Below are 15,356 nucleotides of genomic sequence, written 5' to 3'. Positions count from 1 at the left end.
AGTCAGCTTAAAGAAGACAGAAGTTCTCTATCAACCTGCACCTCAGGAAGTCTTCCATCATCCCCATATCACCATTCAGAGCTCAAATCAGTCCAGCAGTTTAATTACCTAGGCAGCCTCATCTCCTCGGACGGTAAGATTGACAGGGAGATAGACAACAGGTTAGCTAAGGCATATAGTGCTTTTGGAAAGCTTCATAAAAGGGTTTGGCAAAATAAACACTTGAAGAAAAGTACAAAGATCAGTGTTTACAGAGCCATAGTGCTGTCTACTCTCCTATATGGATCTGAATCATGGGTCATCTACCGCCACCACCTGCGACTCCTAGAACGCTTCCATCAATGCTGTCTCCGTACAATCCTAAACATCCACTGGTCAGATTATGTGACCAATACATCTGTTCTTGAACAAGCAGCAGTCACAAGTATTGAGGCCATGTTACTGAGAACACAGCTGCGATGGGCAGGGCACGTCTCAGAGATGAAAGATCACCGCCTCCCTAAGATCTTGCTTTATGGTGAACTTGCCACTGGCTGCCACATGAGAGGAGCCCTGAAGAGAAGATACAAGGACTCCCTGAAGCAACATCTCAGCCTTGGCCATCTTAACCACTATAACTGGTCTACTCTGGCCTCCGATCGGGAGGTCTGGAGACACACCATCTATAATGCTGCTGCTTCCTTCGAGAGCGCACACAGGATAACTCTTCAGAAGAAAAGACAACGCAGAAAGAATCGTGCCATGCAGAATATACCACCTAAGGAGTCTTTCTGCTGTGCCTTTTGCAATCGGACATGTCTATCTCATATTGGCCTTTTTAACCACCAGCGCGCTTGTGACAAACGTGGGTAGAGCCCTTCCCAAATCTTTGTTTGCGAAGCCCAGCCATGATGATGATGATGATGATGATGACTGTTTGCAACAATGGGTCATATAGTTGTGTTGTGAGCATGGCAGGATGACAGTGCTTCAGACACCAATTACCAGTTTACTTTAGTCCGTTTCTCGTTGTTACTAGCTCTAGACCTGTGGTTTTGCTACCACATACTGCCAAGCTTTTTGTAAAAAGTGCTAGCAAAATATAAGAAATAGGAAGTGACCTGTGGTTTCAGTCTTAGCTTCCAGATAAAGATGGTATAGGCAGAGTGAGGTGGTGGCTGATAGGCCTCTGTAGTTTTAATAACAAACACCTATTAATAAAGTGTTTAAAATAAAAAGTCTTTGGCTTTTTTTAACTTACATCATAGCTAAACATCATGTTTCGAGAAGGGATAATCCCCCAGATTCAGCATGAGCAGCTGCATGTTTCTGAAAAAGTACTTAACAGGACATGGGCAAGGAGGTTTCTAGAAGGGATGCACAAGGTCCTTATAGCCCTCACCATGTAGTGATTCAAAGGAATCGACTGACAAACGGATTGTCCCCCAAAGTACCTTTAAACACCTTCGTGAAGAAGACACAGGGTTAACCACACAGATGTGCCTTCTGCCTTTCCACATTTTCTGTGGGTTTATATAGCAGTTTTATCATAAATGCCATACACTCTTCACATTTCTCTGGTTAGTAGCTGATAAACTAAACGGTTAAGCACACGTTACAATAGCATTCTGTTTTACTTAGGCCTAAGACATATCTTCTGGCTTTCTTGATAACACCTGTCTACGTGCCTAAAAGCAACAATTAGTTACCTATCTATTTCTCCAAGCCTGTTTATGTGTTTTTGAAGCAACAGTTAGTTATCTGTCTCTCGCACAGGGGTGGTTCCCTATTTGCAGCTACCAATTTTGAATATTCGTTAAAATATTCTAATTTGCTAAGTCACGCTAAACAAGACCTGCTTACGCTAATTACAATTACAATATAAATTTGACAATTCCTTGTTTCAATCCTCCCTTTTCTCATCCTGTTGCAAATTCTTTCGCAAGATCATGTTTACAGTCCACAACACATGTATTTGCTGGGCCACGGTTCGGATCCTCCACCACATCCAAAGATTCATGACGGTCAGGAGCAAAGCCACAAGAATCAGTATTAGTACTTGATGCACTAAGAAGTTGAATAGTTGAGCAGCTGTTGGAGATTTTAGCTTCTCCCATCTTAGGAAGACATCCCACCAATGGTGTTCTCCTGGTTTTTATATTTGGATTGTGATCTCATTAATTTTGAAGACGTCATGTTCCACTGTCCGAAGGGCTCGTTGTGAGGTTTTTATGGACCTTTTGTAGTAAAGCTGCAATATCTGGGTGGTACAGCATCTGCTTCAAAATTCTAGTCTCCATTCCAATCTGTAACTTAGGAACCTCATTATACAACACATATTCATCAGTGATCAACTGAGTGGTAGTGACTGGAACAGTACAATTGGAATCACATCCTATTATAGCAGTAAAACTGCATACACAAAAATTAGTTCCATTAGTTACTTCTTCACATGTGTCAATGCTGATGTTATGATGAGTTCTTACACATCCACATCCTTTTCCTACATAGTATACCTGAGATTGCACCTTTGCAGCTGGGATAATTTTGAAGATACAGGTACTGTCTGCTGTGTCTAAGCATAAAATCCTCATTTTCAGTTACAGCGTTCTTGCAGATGAACCCTAATTGTTCTCATGGGATGCTCACCTCTGTGCTTCCTGTTTACCACCTATTTGACTGATAATTTTATTTTGCCCATACGTTATGGTTAATTGGTCTTACTACAACATCTTCATATATTGCTTCTAAGGTTAATACTGGAAATATCTTTCCAGTAGTGGCCCTTTTTATAGTAAGCACGTAAGTGTCTCTTTGTTCTTGTTGTTCATTGTAGGTGAAGCTTACTAGCTGCCACCAGACCTGGTAAGTTTTTTTCAAACTGAGTGATAGTATCATTTTTCGCTTTTATTTGTTTTGTTTCTTGTGGCAGTCTCCCAGATATTCTTTTCCTAATGGTATCTGATACTACAGTCTGTAGCCATAACTGTGACTATAAACACTGAAGGGCAAGGGATACGTTACTTTGTAGTTCTCCTTCAAAGGATACAATTCATTGGAAGTAAATTTTTGGTCTTTTTGGGTGTGTCTGGACAGGGTGGTCACGAAATCTGCCGAAAGTTTTGCGTCAGTAGTGATGATCTTAATGATACTTGGAACTGGCCTAAGTATGTAGTGACGGTACTTAATTTATTAATCAGCACATCCTGATCTATAGAGTTAAGTATTCCTAATCCTGACCCGAACCATCCTGCTAAATCTCGCTTGACCTTGGTGTTTAGTGTCTGTGATTTTAGCCATGCTTCTCATCCTTGTAAACTTTATGCTATAAATTGAGAACAGTTCTGTTGTACCTTTGAAATATCTGCTTGAATCGTAACCTCTAATTTCTTTAGTGAGTGCACTGGGTCTAGTAATAGTTTCTGTTCATTACTTTGTTTCACCACATAAAGTCCTGCAAATGAAAAGTTATGATAGCTTACCATACTCACAGAGGATACTGTTGCCTAAAGATCTGGAGCAAAAGCTCATTGGGCAAATTTAGTAGAGATTAGATAGAAAACAGGTCTTTAATGAAGGCTTTCTGGTGCAAGAAGTATGAAAAGTTGCATGCCCCTGTGTCCAGGAGTTCCACAGCTTTTGGTCCAATGCAAGAACTACCCATTCCTCAGATCCTCCCCAAATCTGCCTCCCAGCACACCCCACTAGAAATTGAGTTGGAGGTCCCAAGACCCCTTTGTTCCTCATCTTCTTCTTCACAGCATGTGCTGTCTTTGGAGCTTTTCCAAGGTTGCAGGCTTGAAGGTCGCTTTGACTATGACAGTATCTTTTTGTTCAGGCCTGGGGTGCAAATGTTCTCAAACAGAATGTGTTCACTATAGTTCTGCCTTGAAAGGAGCCTAAACAAGCCTAAAGAATTTAGAAAATTTGATATGAAATAGGGGAATAGGGTTTGGTAAGTGTTAACTACTATTCTAAAGTGTGACAGACTATACAGCTGCATTAAAATCTACAAAACCCTAAAAATCCTAAAAATTCAAAGGCATCAGTATGAAAGGGGGTGGTGAAGGAGAAAGGATAAATAGTAACACTAAATCTTCAGAAAAAAATTATTTTTCAGACATCTTCCATACACTCTTTATGTAATAGTATTGTTCTAATTTGTTCACTTGAACTACAAGTTTACATAGCATCCTGTTTGAACAAGAAACACTTTGTGTGATCTTATTTTCTTCCACAGTGTTCCTGGTACCTTTATTTCATAAAGATCTAGTTTTCCTGAGGTTTTATGTCTTATGGTTGTAGTAAAATTCTTTACTCTAGCAGAGAGGGTATAAATATAAGAGATAGGCGAAACTAGGCTTGTTTCATTTCCTGTATATCAAATATTCATCTGTCCTGCCACTATATACACCATAAAGTTTCAAAATTTATCTCCTGAGGGTTTCACAGTTGGCCTAACTCTTTTGCTAGTTTCTGGGGAAGTGCCTGATTTACTTGATGTGCTGCTGACATTGGTCTCTGACAGAGCCACCGAACTGATCCTTCAGTCCTGCAGTTTACATCTAAAGATGCTACTATTGTGCAGGATGATTTTTGAAATGTACTCCCTGTTCCTATTGTTCCTAAACAGATCAATACTAAATCAGTTGAGACTTTGATTTGCAACTGACAGAAATCCTGGCAGAGGTCACAAGATGCTGAGTATATGCACTGGTTTGTATCATATATGTAAAAGGTTAGCATCAAAACAGTATCAATACACGTTTGCTTAACTCCAAACTTACAAGCCATATCAATATTACTATTAACACTGATTTTAAAATGTTGTATCATTGTATCCTGTTTCCAATCCTTTTTTACTTGTCCATTTATATGAAGAGTGGTGTGCACCATTTTAATATTATTGGAAATATTCAAATTGCAGGTCCCGAGTACCCTTTCTTTATCCAGTCTCCAGGGTCTAAAATTCTAGTGATGTTCTCATGAGTATTACAGTCTTGAGCACAGATCAGGCTCACACACTGATCAGGAAGAAATTGAATTTCAGCTTGGTGTCTCCAATTCTTTTGGCTGTCCATTGTGGTTACTTTGAGTCTGTCCATACATTAATTCTTTTATCATTTGCCAGCTGGAGAGCTCTAGTCAATCCTATTATCTCTGCCTTTTGTGCTGAGGTTCCTGGAGGCAGGGATTTTGACTCTATAGTAGAGTCTATAGTGGTGATGGCATACCTGGCCTTGCACTGTCTGTTTTTCACAAAACTGCTTCTGTCTGTGTACCAGGTTTCCACCACTGGAAGGAGCACCTCCTTCAGATCTGGTCTGCTAGAATGCGTAGATTCTTTTATCTCAATGCAATCACATTCCAGGGGTGCAAGATCAATCTGTTCAGCGGATAGAAAGGCTGCAGGATTGATTAGATAAGTTGTTATAATTTCAACATCGTCCTATTCAACGTGTAGGGCCTGGTATTTAAAAAATCTGGATGGAGGTGGCCAATGATTACCTTTTTGTTCCAGCACTGCAGCAAGAGTATGTGATACCAACATGGTGATTCTTTGTCCCAAGGTAAATTTGCAACCCTGTTGTATGTTGAGGACCACAGCAACTACGGCCCTTTGCTCACTGGGTTTCCAAGCTGCTTTCACAAACACCTTTACTATAACCTCCCAAAGGCACATTCAGTGCTTAGTTAACACCCACTTAACACTTATACAGACAACACAAAACACAGATTTTCACACGGGATTCCCCCCCACACACCATTTAAAACAGACCAGAAGACAGTATATTGCCAAACTTATAATAATCGCAATTCCAAATCCGAGTCCAAAATCCATTGACAAAGGTAAATCCAAAAACATCCATTCCTTTCTTTCCAGACCCTTTTAGCCTAAGGAGTCTGGTAGAGCTTTGGCGGGACTCTAACCCACATCCAAAAGCTCTTACAACCCCCCTGTTGAGAACATAATCCACACTCAGAAGGTATAGCTCCTGTTTAACTGTTTCTCGGCTGCTCCTGCAGGACTCTAACCCTCCCACCTCCTGCGTTTTTTCTTTTATGGGACTCTAACCCACAATCCTGAGAGGACATTTACGCCTCTACAACTTCCTCAGGCTATCCTGCACATGACTTATGGATTTTAGCCAGTATAACTTTTTAGTAAAATACTTTTAAAATTACTTTTAAAATACCCTTTTTAAATTTTTTAAAATATCCCCAGGGTTTCAAATTTTACGTCAGATACTTTAAATGTGGCTTACGAATCCACGTCAGGATCTTGCCTATCCCCGTGACGATCCAAGGGTCCATGGAACCTCCTGCAGAGCAAAAGGGCTCCGGGGTGGCATTGGAGGGGCCACAGCCCCAAGGGTCTCGCTGCCAAACAGAGATTCTCCTGCTGTCTCGCCACTTGATTCAAAGGAATCCACCGACAAACGGATTGTCCCCCAAAGTACCTTTAAACACCTTGGTGGAGAAGACACGGGGTTAACCACACAGATGTGCCTTCTGCCTTTCCACATTTTCCATGGGTTTATATAGCAGTTTTATCATAAATGCCATACACTCTTCACATTTCTCTGGTTAGTAGCTGATAAACTAAACGGTTAAGCACACGTTACAATAGCATTCTGTCTTACTTAGGCCTAAGACATATCTTCTGGCTTTCTTGATAACACCTGTCTACGTGCCTAAAAGCAACAGTTGGTTACCTATCTATTTCTCCAAGCCTACTTATGTGTTTTTGAAGAAACAATTAGTTAACTATCTGTCTCTCTCACAGGGGTGGTTCCCTATTTGCAGCTACCAATTTTGAATATTCGTTAAAATATTCTAATTTGCTAAGTCACGCTAAACAAGACCTGCTTATGCTAATTACAATTACAATATAAAGTTGACAATTTTTTGTTTCAAAGTAAACTGGCTTTCAGCGTGAGAACCACCTTTCACTTTTTCACTTTCATGGCAGGAAAATGGAAAGGAAATGCCAGAAATAAGAAGTGTAGTCTTTTAAATATTCCTTGATAACTTGCAGTTTCACGATGTTACATAGCTTGCAATATGAAAAGAAAAATAGAAAAATATACCATTCTTACTACATGCCTGACCTTTGGAAAATAAAAATGTGGTTGTTTATAGAGAATTAAAGCACATTAAATCACACGTGGGCAATGTGGTAATTATCACCAGTGCGCAAACACCAGGCTTGTCGAGCCATATAATTGTGGAAGATGGACAGATTATATTGTAATACTTATTGCTTAACTCCAACAAAGAAAAAAAAACAACTGTTCCACACGAGATCACCTCCAAATGTGGAATGTTAATCTGTAAAAATCCATAGTTTCTCTTTTCAAGATTTTCACTAACTTCTCTTGTTAGAAGTTTAATGGCAGTAAAGGTCTTTGTAATCCATGTCTGCTTTGCTTTCTTAGATGTTAACACCTGCTACACAAAGAATGCTCAGGTTTTAATCAAACCATCAAGGAACTGTTGATTCAAATCAATTCTTAATGCATTTTTAATCAAGTCTTTCAGCCTTGACATAAATCAAAATTTCTAAAATATTTTTTTTCTGGCTCTTAATGAGTTAATTTCTCCCACCTGCAGCATTTCCTCCAAAGCAAGTACCAAGTTTATTTTTACAGCTGAATTCATAAATAACAGGTCAGTGAGGGGAAGGGAGTGTTTGCTGCAAGTGGAGATTTCATGTTCTGCTTTTCAGTAATAGGTTTTTTTGAGAATTATTCTGGTTGTTGAGTATAGGAGCTGTTCGAGCTATTGGTAAATTACCCTTACTATGTTTTACTCTTTTTAAAAAAGAAGAAAGAAGCTACCAAGAAAAAATGCTGTCTCTAGAACAGTGGGAAAAGAGCCGTAATTTTTCCAAGGTAAATTCTCTGCTATTACCTTCTGACTGAGTCATCTATCCCCCTAAGGGGTATAGTTCACTTTCTGAGATCTTAAAATAGACTTTTGTAATGGGTTTGTTACCTCATCAGACACTTCTGTAGCTGCCTTAAAAGGGCTTAAATTCTTCTAGTTACTGCCTGATTGCCTCATTTCATATCCCTCATGTCTTTGGCACAGAATAATGTTCAAGCACTAGTTTTTTCTTCAAAAACATATGTTAGAATGCAGATTTGAATGGGAATGCTGAAAAATGCACGGGCTTCTGATCTCATAGCAATTACTGGCTGCAATGGTTGACTCCTCTACTTAGAAATACACATTTTGGGGCAAGCCCAGTGAGAGATCAGCTCTTTAAAGCTCTTTTGTTCTCTACTTACTAGTTTAGAAGGTGGATGATGAAATGTGCTGTAGAACAGAAGGTTAGCCTATAACATGGGCAGTAGTTTTATTAAAGTGTCAGGAAAGAACAAGTAAGAGGTGCTGCCAGAGAGTATTCTTTTGCCTGTGTACTGTAACTGTTTTGTTTCTTGTATGTGTATCATGTGCAATTTGAGTTTGCATTAATACTTGCATAACTTTCTGTTATGTTTGGGAAGTGAGGTTTTCATGTTGGAATTTAGTATTTAAACACTGATAACTTCCATCTGTAGTTTAATAAATTACTTTTATTTATTTTAATATGTCTATTGTTATGGTCACTCTTCAATGTCTAAACACTGTTGTTAAAAGTGACATTTTTTTGCTTTAATAATTTAAAATCATGGCGAAAACACAGGGTCTTTGTCTTCACTGCTTAAAAAATGTAATTTCCCTTTAAAATAAAGTTGATAAGATGAAGAATGTCTTGTCTCTGTAGCTATCTGAAATAATTTCCAGGTGAGAAGGCAGCATTGGATTCCGTATGCTGATTGTAAACCTTTTTCCATCTAGATCTTTTACAAAGAGAGCCCTAAGTATTAAGTTACCTTTTCAGGAAATAGAAGAGCAGCTTTTGTTAGCATGGTCTGTGCTGTGTTGGAAGCCTTTAACCTTCTGCTGCATCGCCCTGCCCTCTGGTGGGCACTCAAAGGCCATCTGAGAGCCAGCTTTTACATAAACTGGAAGAAATCTTACTTAATCTTACTTAACAGATCTCAAGATTTAAAAAGATTTGGGTTTCCCCATTGTGTTTCAAGCACAGTTCTGCAGTCCTGTGGTAGCAGCTGAGACGTGCATCTCGGAACATTAAAGTGAAAATAGTGGGATTGATGGCACTGCATGTTATATGTTACTTTCTTCTTCTCCCCATATTTTGGAGATCTCCTTTCATGGAGTTAAAAAGAACGTCAAAATTAGTTTTTCTGAATGCTACCTTGCTTACCAGTTTTGTCTGTGATATTTTTAAACACACTGAACGTTGAGCAGAAAGAGTAGCTGTAGTATTTGATTCCAAATTAAAGAATTGTGTTCCAGTGTACATTTTTATTCTGCAAATTTTTGGCTGTTCTTCTGTAATCTTAATAGGAAGAAAGATGATGTTTAATTTTCCTGTTTAAAAAATACCTTCTTAATCTTTCACTAAAGTTTTTCTGCCTTTCTCCCTCTGCCACAACTTGCACTTTATCACTCCATGTATTTCCCTTCCAGTTAAGGATATAGAAATCAGTAAATCTCAAAATGCCCTGAAGGATCTAATCTGAATTTACTACTGTTTCATTTTGAAGCAATCTGATACACGTCTTAGGGAGATGCAATCTTGTTTTATAACCTACTGAGGTTTTTTAAGTATAGACTATGAATCTGATCCTGCAAGCAACTAGTAGCATAAATAGATGTTATGTAATGGTTCACAAAGTCACCAGGAAGCATCAGGTTCTTATTAGGAAGCTGCTGAGGGAAAGACTTGTATAATACTAGTCATTTGGGTTTTTTTCAAGAAAAAAGGGAAACCTTGGGAGTGTTTTTGGTCATATTTAGTAAGTGTTACTTCTCATAAAGTGTGTTGTAGTTTTTTAAGTGATATATGCAGTGAAGACTGAAAATGCAAAATTCACCCAGGGATAGTAGTCTGAATCTTCTGATGAAATTGCAGCTGAATCAAACTGTCAAGTGGGAGTTAATGCTCAGACATATCTGGGGCTGAAATCACAACATGGAGGGTGTAATATTTGAATTAGAAGTACTAGAAATTACTTGGATTAAAAAAAAGTTCTTTATTTTCAATAGGAAGGGGTTTTGCGATTTTTTGTGGAAACAAAGTTGAAAAGAAGGTAAATAGTCCAAGTTTGTCTGGAATATTATAATACAATATATATTAGTAGTTGTATATATTAAATACATATATATATGTATATAGATATGTATGATATCCATTAGGAGAGTCCAGATGAGGCCACCAAGATGATCAGAGGAATGGAGCACCTCTCCTATGAGGAAAGGCTGAGAGAATTGGGATTGTTCAGCCTGGAAAAGAAAGGCTGTCTCTGGAGCCTTCCAGTATCTGACGGAAGCCTATAAAAAAGATATAGAGAGTTTATTTACAAGTGCCTGGAGTGACAGGATGAGAGAGAATGGCTTCAAACTGAAAGAGAATAGGTTTAGATTAGATATTAGAAAAAAATCTTTACTGTGAGGGTGGTGAGGCTCTGGAACAGGTTGCCCAGAGAACCTGTGGATGCCTCATCCCTGGAAGTGTTCAAGAGCAGGCTGGATGGGACTCCAAGCAACTTGGTCTAGTGGCACGTGACAACTGTCCATGGCAGTGGGGTTGGAATGAGATGACCTTGAAGGTCCCTTCCAACCCAAGGCAATCTATGATATTCTGTCATTCAACAAAGTTTACCTCATAAATGAAGAGGCAATTGCAGGCCTATACACTTGTGAAATATATCTTTAGTGATGCAGTGTTAAAAGGTGTGTGAATGTCTGTGTCTGTATATGGATGCTTGTATTTGTAAAGAAATGTGTATTGAATATTGTTTATTCATCAGTATATTGAATGTTTATAACGAAGAAACTTGAAAGGGAATGGAAGAAAACTTCTGTTGTCTTCTTGTCCAAGCATCATGATCCAGTGGTCTAATTATGAACAATTTTTAACAAAAAAAAGGAAGAGAGAGTGTGTATATATATATCATTTGTGTATGCTACCTCAATCAAAGTTTTCATGGCAGAGGTCATACCCTCTGAGTTCTTCTATAGAAGGTTTCTGTATAGCCCTCTCCTCAAATACTGTCACAGAGAACTTTGGGATTAAGGCTTTGCTTTCTGTAATCTATAAACTAAATTATTGAAATGTCTGCACCCAATAGCCACTTTCTGCACAGAAAAGCACTTTGGGTGGAACCACGCAGATTCCTTTTACTATTGTGCCTGATTAGGATAAGAATGAAGAAAAGGTACAGTAATACTCCCTATGCAAAATTCATAATAATGACAAATTATGTCCAGTGGACTGGCAAGGATGTTTGGCATCTGAAGTAGCAGTACTTCATATGCAGCTGCAATAATGTAAGCTTTAGATGAGAAATTACTTTCTTCCTCTCATTTTATGAACAACAGTATCTTTGAAGTCTTAGTGCCTAAGATGTCCACAGCTACTGTAGGATAAGGGAAACCCCTGTTTTTGTGAGGACTGTGGTAGGAGATCCCAAGCAGGGGCGTTTTGAGTATGTTTGGCTTACAGAAAACAAATACTTCCAAAATGATAATGATTTACTGAATCCAGAAGTGTTTTATAACTTGACTAGTTTATGAAAAATGCACAGTGCAGCACAGACCAAAAAAAAAAAAAAAAAAAAAAAGATGGAAGTATTTCAGCACTTGAGTTTTGCTCTCTTCAGAGCTTTGAGGAACGCCTCCTGCTCAGAGAGGAGGAGGGTGCGAAGGAGGGGCAGAGCCTTGAGGAATAGACACTAATTTATTCCCTTTGGTCCGGAGGTCACTGCACCGGCCAGTGGATTTCAGTAGCGATCTGACGGGCTGCTGGTGCACGAATGGGCCAAGTGTGGGTGAGGCTGTACCTGTGTTGTACGTGCAGTAAGCATATAAGAACTGTTGTGAGATGGGGCTCTACATATGAGAGATATACACGTGTGCGTGTAAATACTCTCTGTGCTGACCTGAGCGCGGCTCCCCGTGGCCGGACAGCGGGACTACAATTCCCGGCGGCCCCGGCGCACATCCCGCGCCTGCGCACGTGGGGCTCCCGCGGCGGCGGCGGCTCCCGCGGGTCCCCGTTCTGCGGGCGGGGGCGCCGCGGCGGTCGGACTACAGCTCCCAGCGGCCCCCGCGTACATCCCGCGCTTGCGCAGGCGGAGTGGGCCCGGCCGCACTCCGCCGTTGTCGCGGTCGGTGGGTGGGGGAAGGGAGCGAGCGGGAGGAGGAGGAGGAGGAGGAGGGAGGCGGGGGAGAGTTGAGAGTTCACCCGCCGCCGTCGCTGCCAGGCCGGACTCATGATTCCCATATGCCCGGTAGTTTCGTTCACCTATGGTGAGTAGCGGCGCTCGGCGTGTCCGTGCGGGGGGAGGGGGCGGCGGTGGGATCGGGGTGGGGGGTCGGTCCTGAGGCCCCAGTTCTGACCCGGCGCTCCCGCGCTTTCTCTGTCCCTTGTCCCTCTGTTTGTGTCCCCTTCTCTCCCACCACCCGCCTCCTCCCGCCGGGCCTCCTGTCATGGCCCCGGCCGCCGCCGCCCCTCGGTCGCCGCCGCCGCCGCAGTGCCCAGCCGGCTGGGGGAAGATGCCAAAATGGCCACCGGCAACTACTTTGGATTCACCCACAGCGGGGCTGCTGCCCAGTACAGGTAACCACCGCCGCGACCCGCCCCCGGGCCCCTGTCCCCGGCCGGGACCCCGCGCAGCCCCCGCCCCTCGCCTCTCGCCCGGGGCGCCGTGCCTGGACCCTCCTGCCGCGCCCTGGGATGCGTGTCCTCAGGCTCCTCATGCTCCTCATGCTCCCGGTGTCCCCCGGGGTGGAACGTGGGGCCGAGCACAGCGCGGGAGGAGGGGGAGGAGAGTCGGCGGCGGCATCGGGTCCCCAGGCCCTCAAATTAAAATGGCCACTTCCAGGCAGCAGCACCGGCGAGTCACCGAGTGCCGCCCCCGGGCCCGTCTGCTCCTGCAGGGCCCGGGCTGCCCAGGGCTTTGCTGTCGGTCGCCAACCAGCCTGAGGGAGACGGGATGGATAAGGGGAGAGATGGAGCACGGGAAAATACAGGGGACTTGATCCAGTTGAAGTAATGCTACGATTGATGTGTCTGAGAAAGTAGAGAAGGTACTTTCCGGGCCAGGTACCTTTTAGAAATATCGCCTACTATGATTTCTAAGACCAGGAGCACGTACTGTAGTGGAACTTGAGGACCTGTGACGGTAGGCAGGTACAGATACCTGCATCTTATAGGTCTGTACAGATCTCGTACGAACACACTGCCACGAGTCTCTGGATATTTGTTGGGTTTGTTCATCTGAATCGTGACCAGGGTGTTAAAAAGCAATTGGTCGCATCTATTATCTCAAATTTTCTGAGGTCAGGTTGCTTAATTTGCTACATACAGTCAGGAATGCCTTCACATTTTTGGCTTGTATGGGAGTAGCACCCTAAAGTCCACATTTCAGTCTTATGTCGTTCATTCTGTAAATCTGTGATAAAGACCTTCCATGATGCCTACATCTTGACTAATGGGAAAAACAAAAGAAGAAAGCATATATCTCAAGGATTATTAACAAACAAGTGCAGATGTATGCCACTCTCTAATAAAAGTTGCATACCTGACACAGTTTCAGGAACATACAGTTTTATGGAGGTCTTGTAACGACTCCCAGACTGGTTTTTTGCACTTATTTTTTCCTGGAAATGGAAATGAAATACATTAAATTTCATTTACTTCAATGTTGAATATTAAAGGAGAGGATTAAGCTTAGCTCATATTCTAGGTCCCTTTCTGTGGCACTGCTTTGCAGCATCTCATTTCCCAGTCTATCTGTACATCCAGGGTTGCCCTGTCCCAGATGCAGAGTTTAAATCAACACTGAAAAGACTATGGAGCTATTATTGGCATAGAATTTACAGTGTCTTCCTGGGATTCCAGTTTATCTGTGGCCTTGGTGGATCATTTAAATACTCTCTCATGCTGCACATGAAAGAGAAATTAAAATTTGTCCAAGTCTTAACATTAGCTACTGATATTTGAAGCAGTTTTAAAGGCCAGATTGGTAGGTTCTCAGGTGTTAGATCTTGGATTTGGAAAATTCAGAAGTACTGTGTTGTTGCTGTTTAATCCCAGCCAGCAACTAAGTACTACACAGGCTCTCACTCGCTTCCCACGGGTACTGGTGGGGAGGAGAATCAGAAAAGCAAAACTCCTGGGTTGAGATAAGAACAGTTTTAATAGTTGAAACAAAATAGAATACAGTAGTATGAGTTATAGCAGTAATAATAATAAAAATAATAGTAGTAATGAAGAGAGCGGGGGAAATAAAGCCCAAGAGAAGAAAGTGAAGCACAACACAATTGCTCATCGTATACTGACCAATGCCCAACCTGTCCAGAAGCAAGCAGCAGCTCCTGGCCAATTCCCCGTAGTTTATACACTGGGCATGATATTCCATGATATGAAATATCTCTTTGGTTATTTCTGGTCACCTCTCTCCATGCTCCCTCCTGACTTTTTTTGCAACTGTTCTCTGGCATAGCACAGGACACTGAAAAGTCCTTGATTTAGAGTGAGCCCTGCAGAGCAACTAAACCATCAGTGTGTTATCAGCATTATTCTCTAAATCCAAAACAGCACTAAGCCAGCTACTAAAAAAAACTAACTCCACACCAGCCAAAAACTGGGACAGGCATGCAGGAGTTAATAATATTTACCCTTGTAACAGTGTGATTGGTATTGACTAGATAAGAAAAGGAATAGATGACTGTCTTTATTAGTTCATAAATACTAATTTTCATAAAACACACTTGAAATCTTAACTTGTTTCATGTTTAATCAAAGGCAGCAAAAGAGCTAAGTGCCCTTTAAACCTGTAAATAATGTATTAGAAGCATTCTTGTTCCTTTCAGTGTTGTTGCTGCATAAAATTTCCTGCTATCCTACTCATTTAAAATTCTTTGTGTAATAGTATCATGACTTAATGAGAGAAGCATTAGATTATGCAAATACTAATGCAGGAAATGTCTCTGAATATTGCAATACCTTTCAATTTGTGCTTTCTGCCAGTGATGGTATTAGGGCCCAAGATTATAAACCTGCATTCAATGCAAACTTCATTTGTTATTTATTTTAGTGTCTACTAATCCATCCATTTAGAAGCCTGAAATAAGTGTGGAATTTGGTGATACTAGACCTCATTTCTTTGTGTCTATTCAGTGTGAAATTACCATACTAATATTGGCTTGTCTTTAGCATGTAAAAAATATTAGCATACTTGGTTCAGTGCTGGAGAGAGGCATAATATGCTTTTATTCTGAAGTTTGCTGGTTGA

General features: G+C 41.2%; 1 protein-coding gene across 3 annotated transcripts in view; it reads left to right on the top strand.

Moving 5' to 3' along the window:
* Positions 1-12,251: 12,251 nt before the first annotated feature.
* The window catches only part of ZFR (zinc finger RNA binding protein), a 42,985-nt gene continuing 39,880 nt past the window's right edge, over positions 12,252-15,356 (top strand). For all 3 annotated transcript variants that reach the window (XM_027634796.1, XM_027634795.1, XM_027634797.1), the window contains exons 1-2: positions 12,252-12,366; positions 12,592-12,676. In XM_027634796.1, the coding sequence (XP_027490597.1) occupies positions 12,330-12,366; positions 12,592-12,676 (122 nt within the window). In that variant the 5' untranslated portion in view covers positions 12,252-12,329. The remainder of the gene's footprint in view (positions 12,367-12,591; positions 12,677-15,356) is intronic.

The sequence above is a fragment of the Corapipo altera genome, unplaced genomic scaffold (assembly GCF_003945725.1).
Source record: "Corapipo altera isolate COAL_440 unplaced genomic scaffold, ASM394572v1 61411, whole genome shotgun sequence".
Lineage (NCBI taxonomy): Eukaryota > Metazoa > Chordata > Aves > Passeriformes > Pipridae > Corapipo > Corapipo altera.
This window is presented reverse-complemented; position numbering and strand designations above follow the sequence as displayed.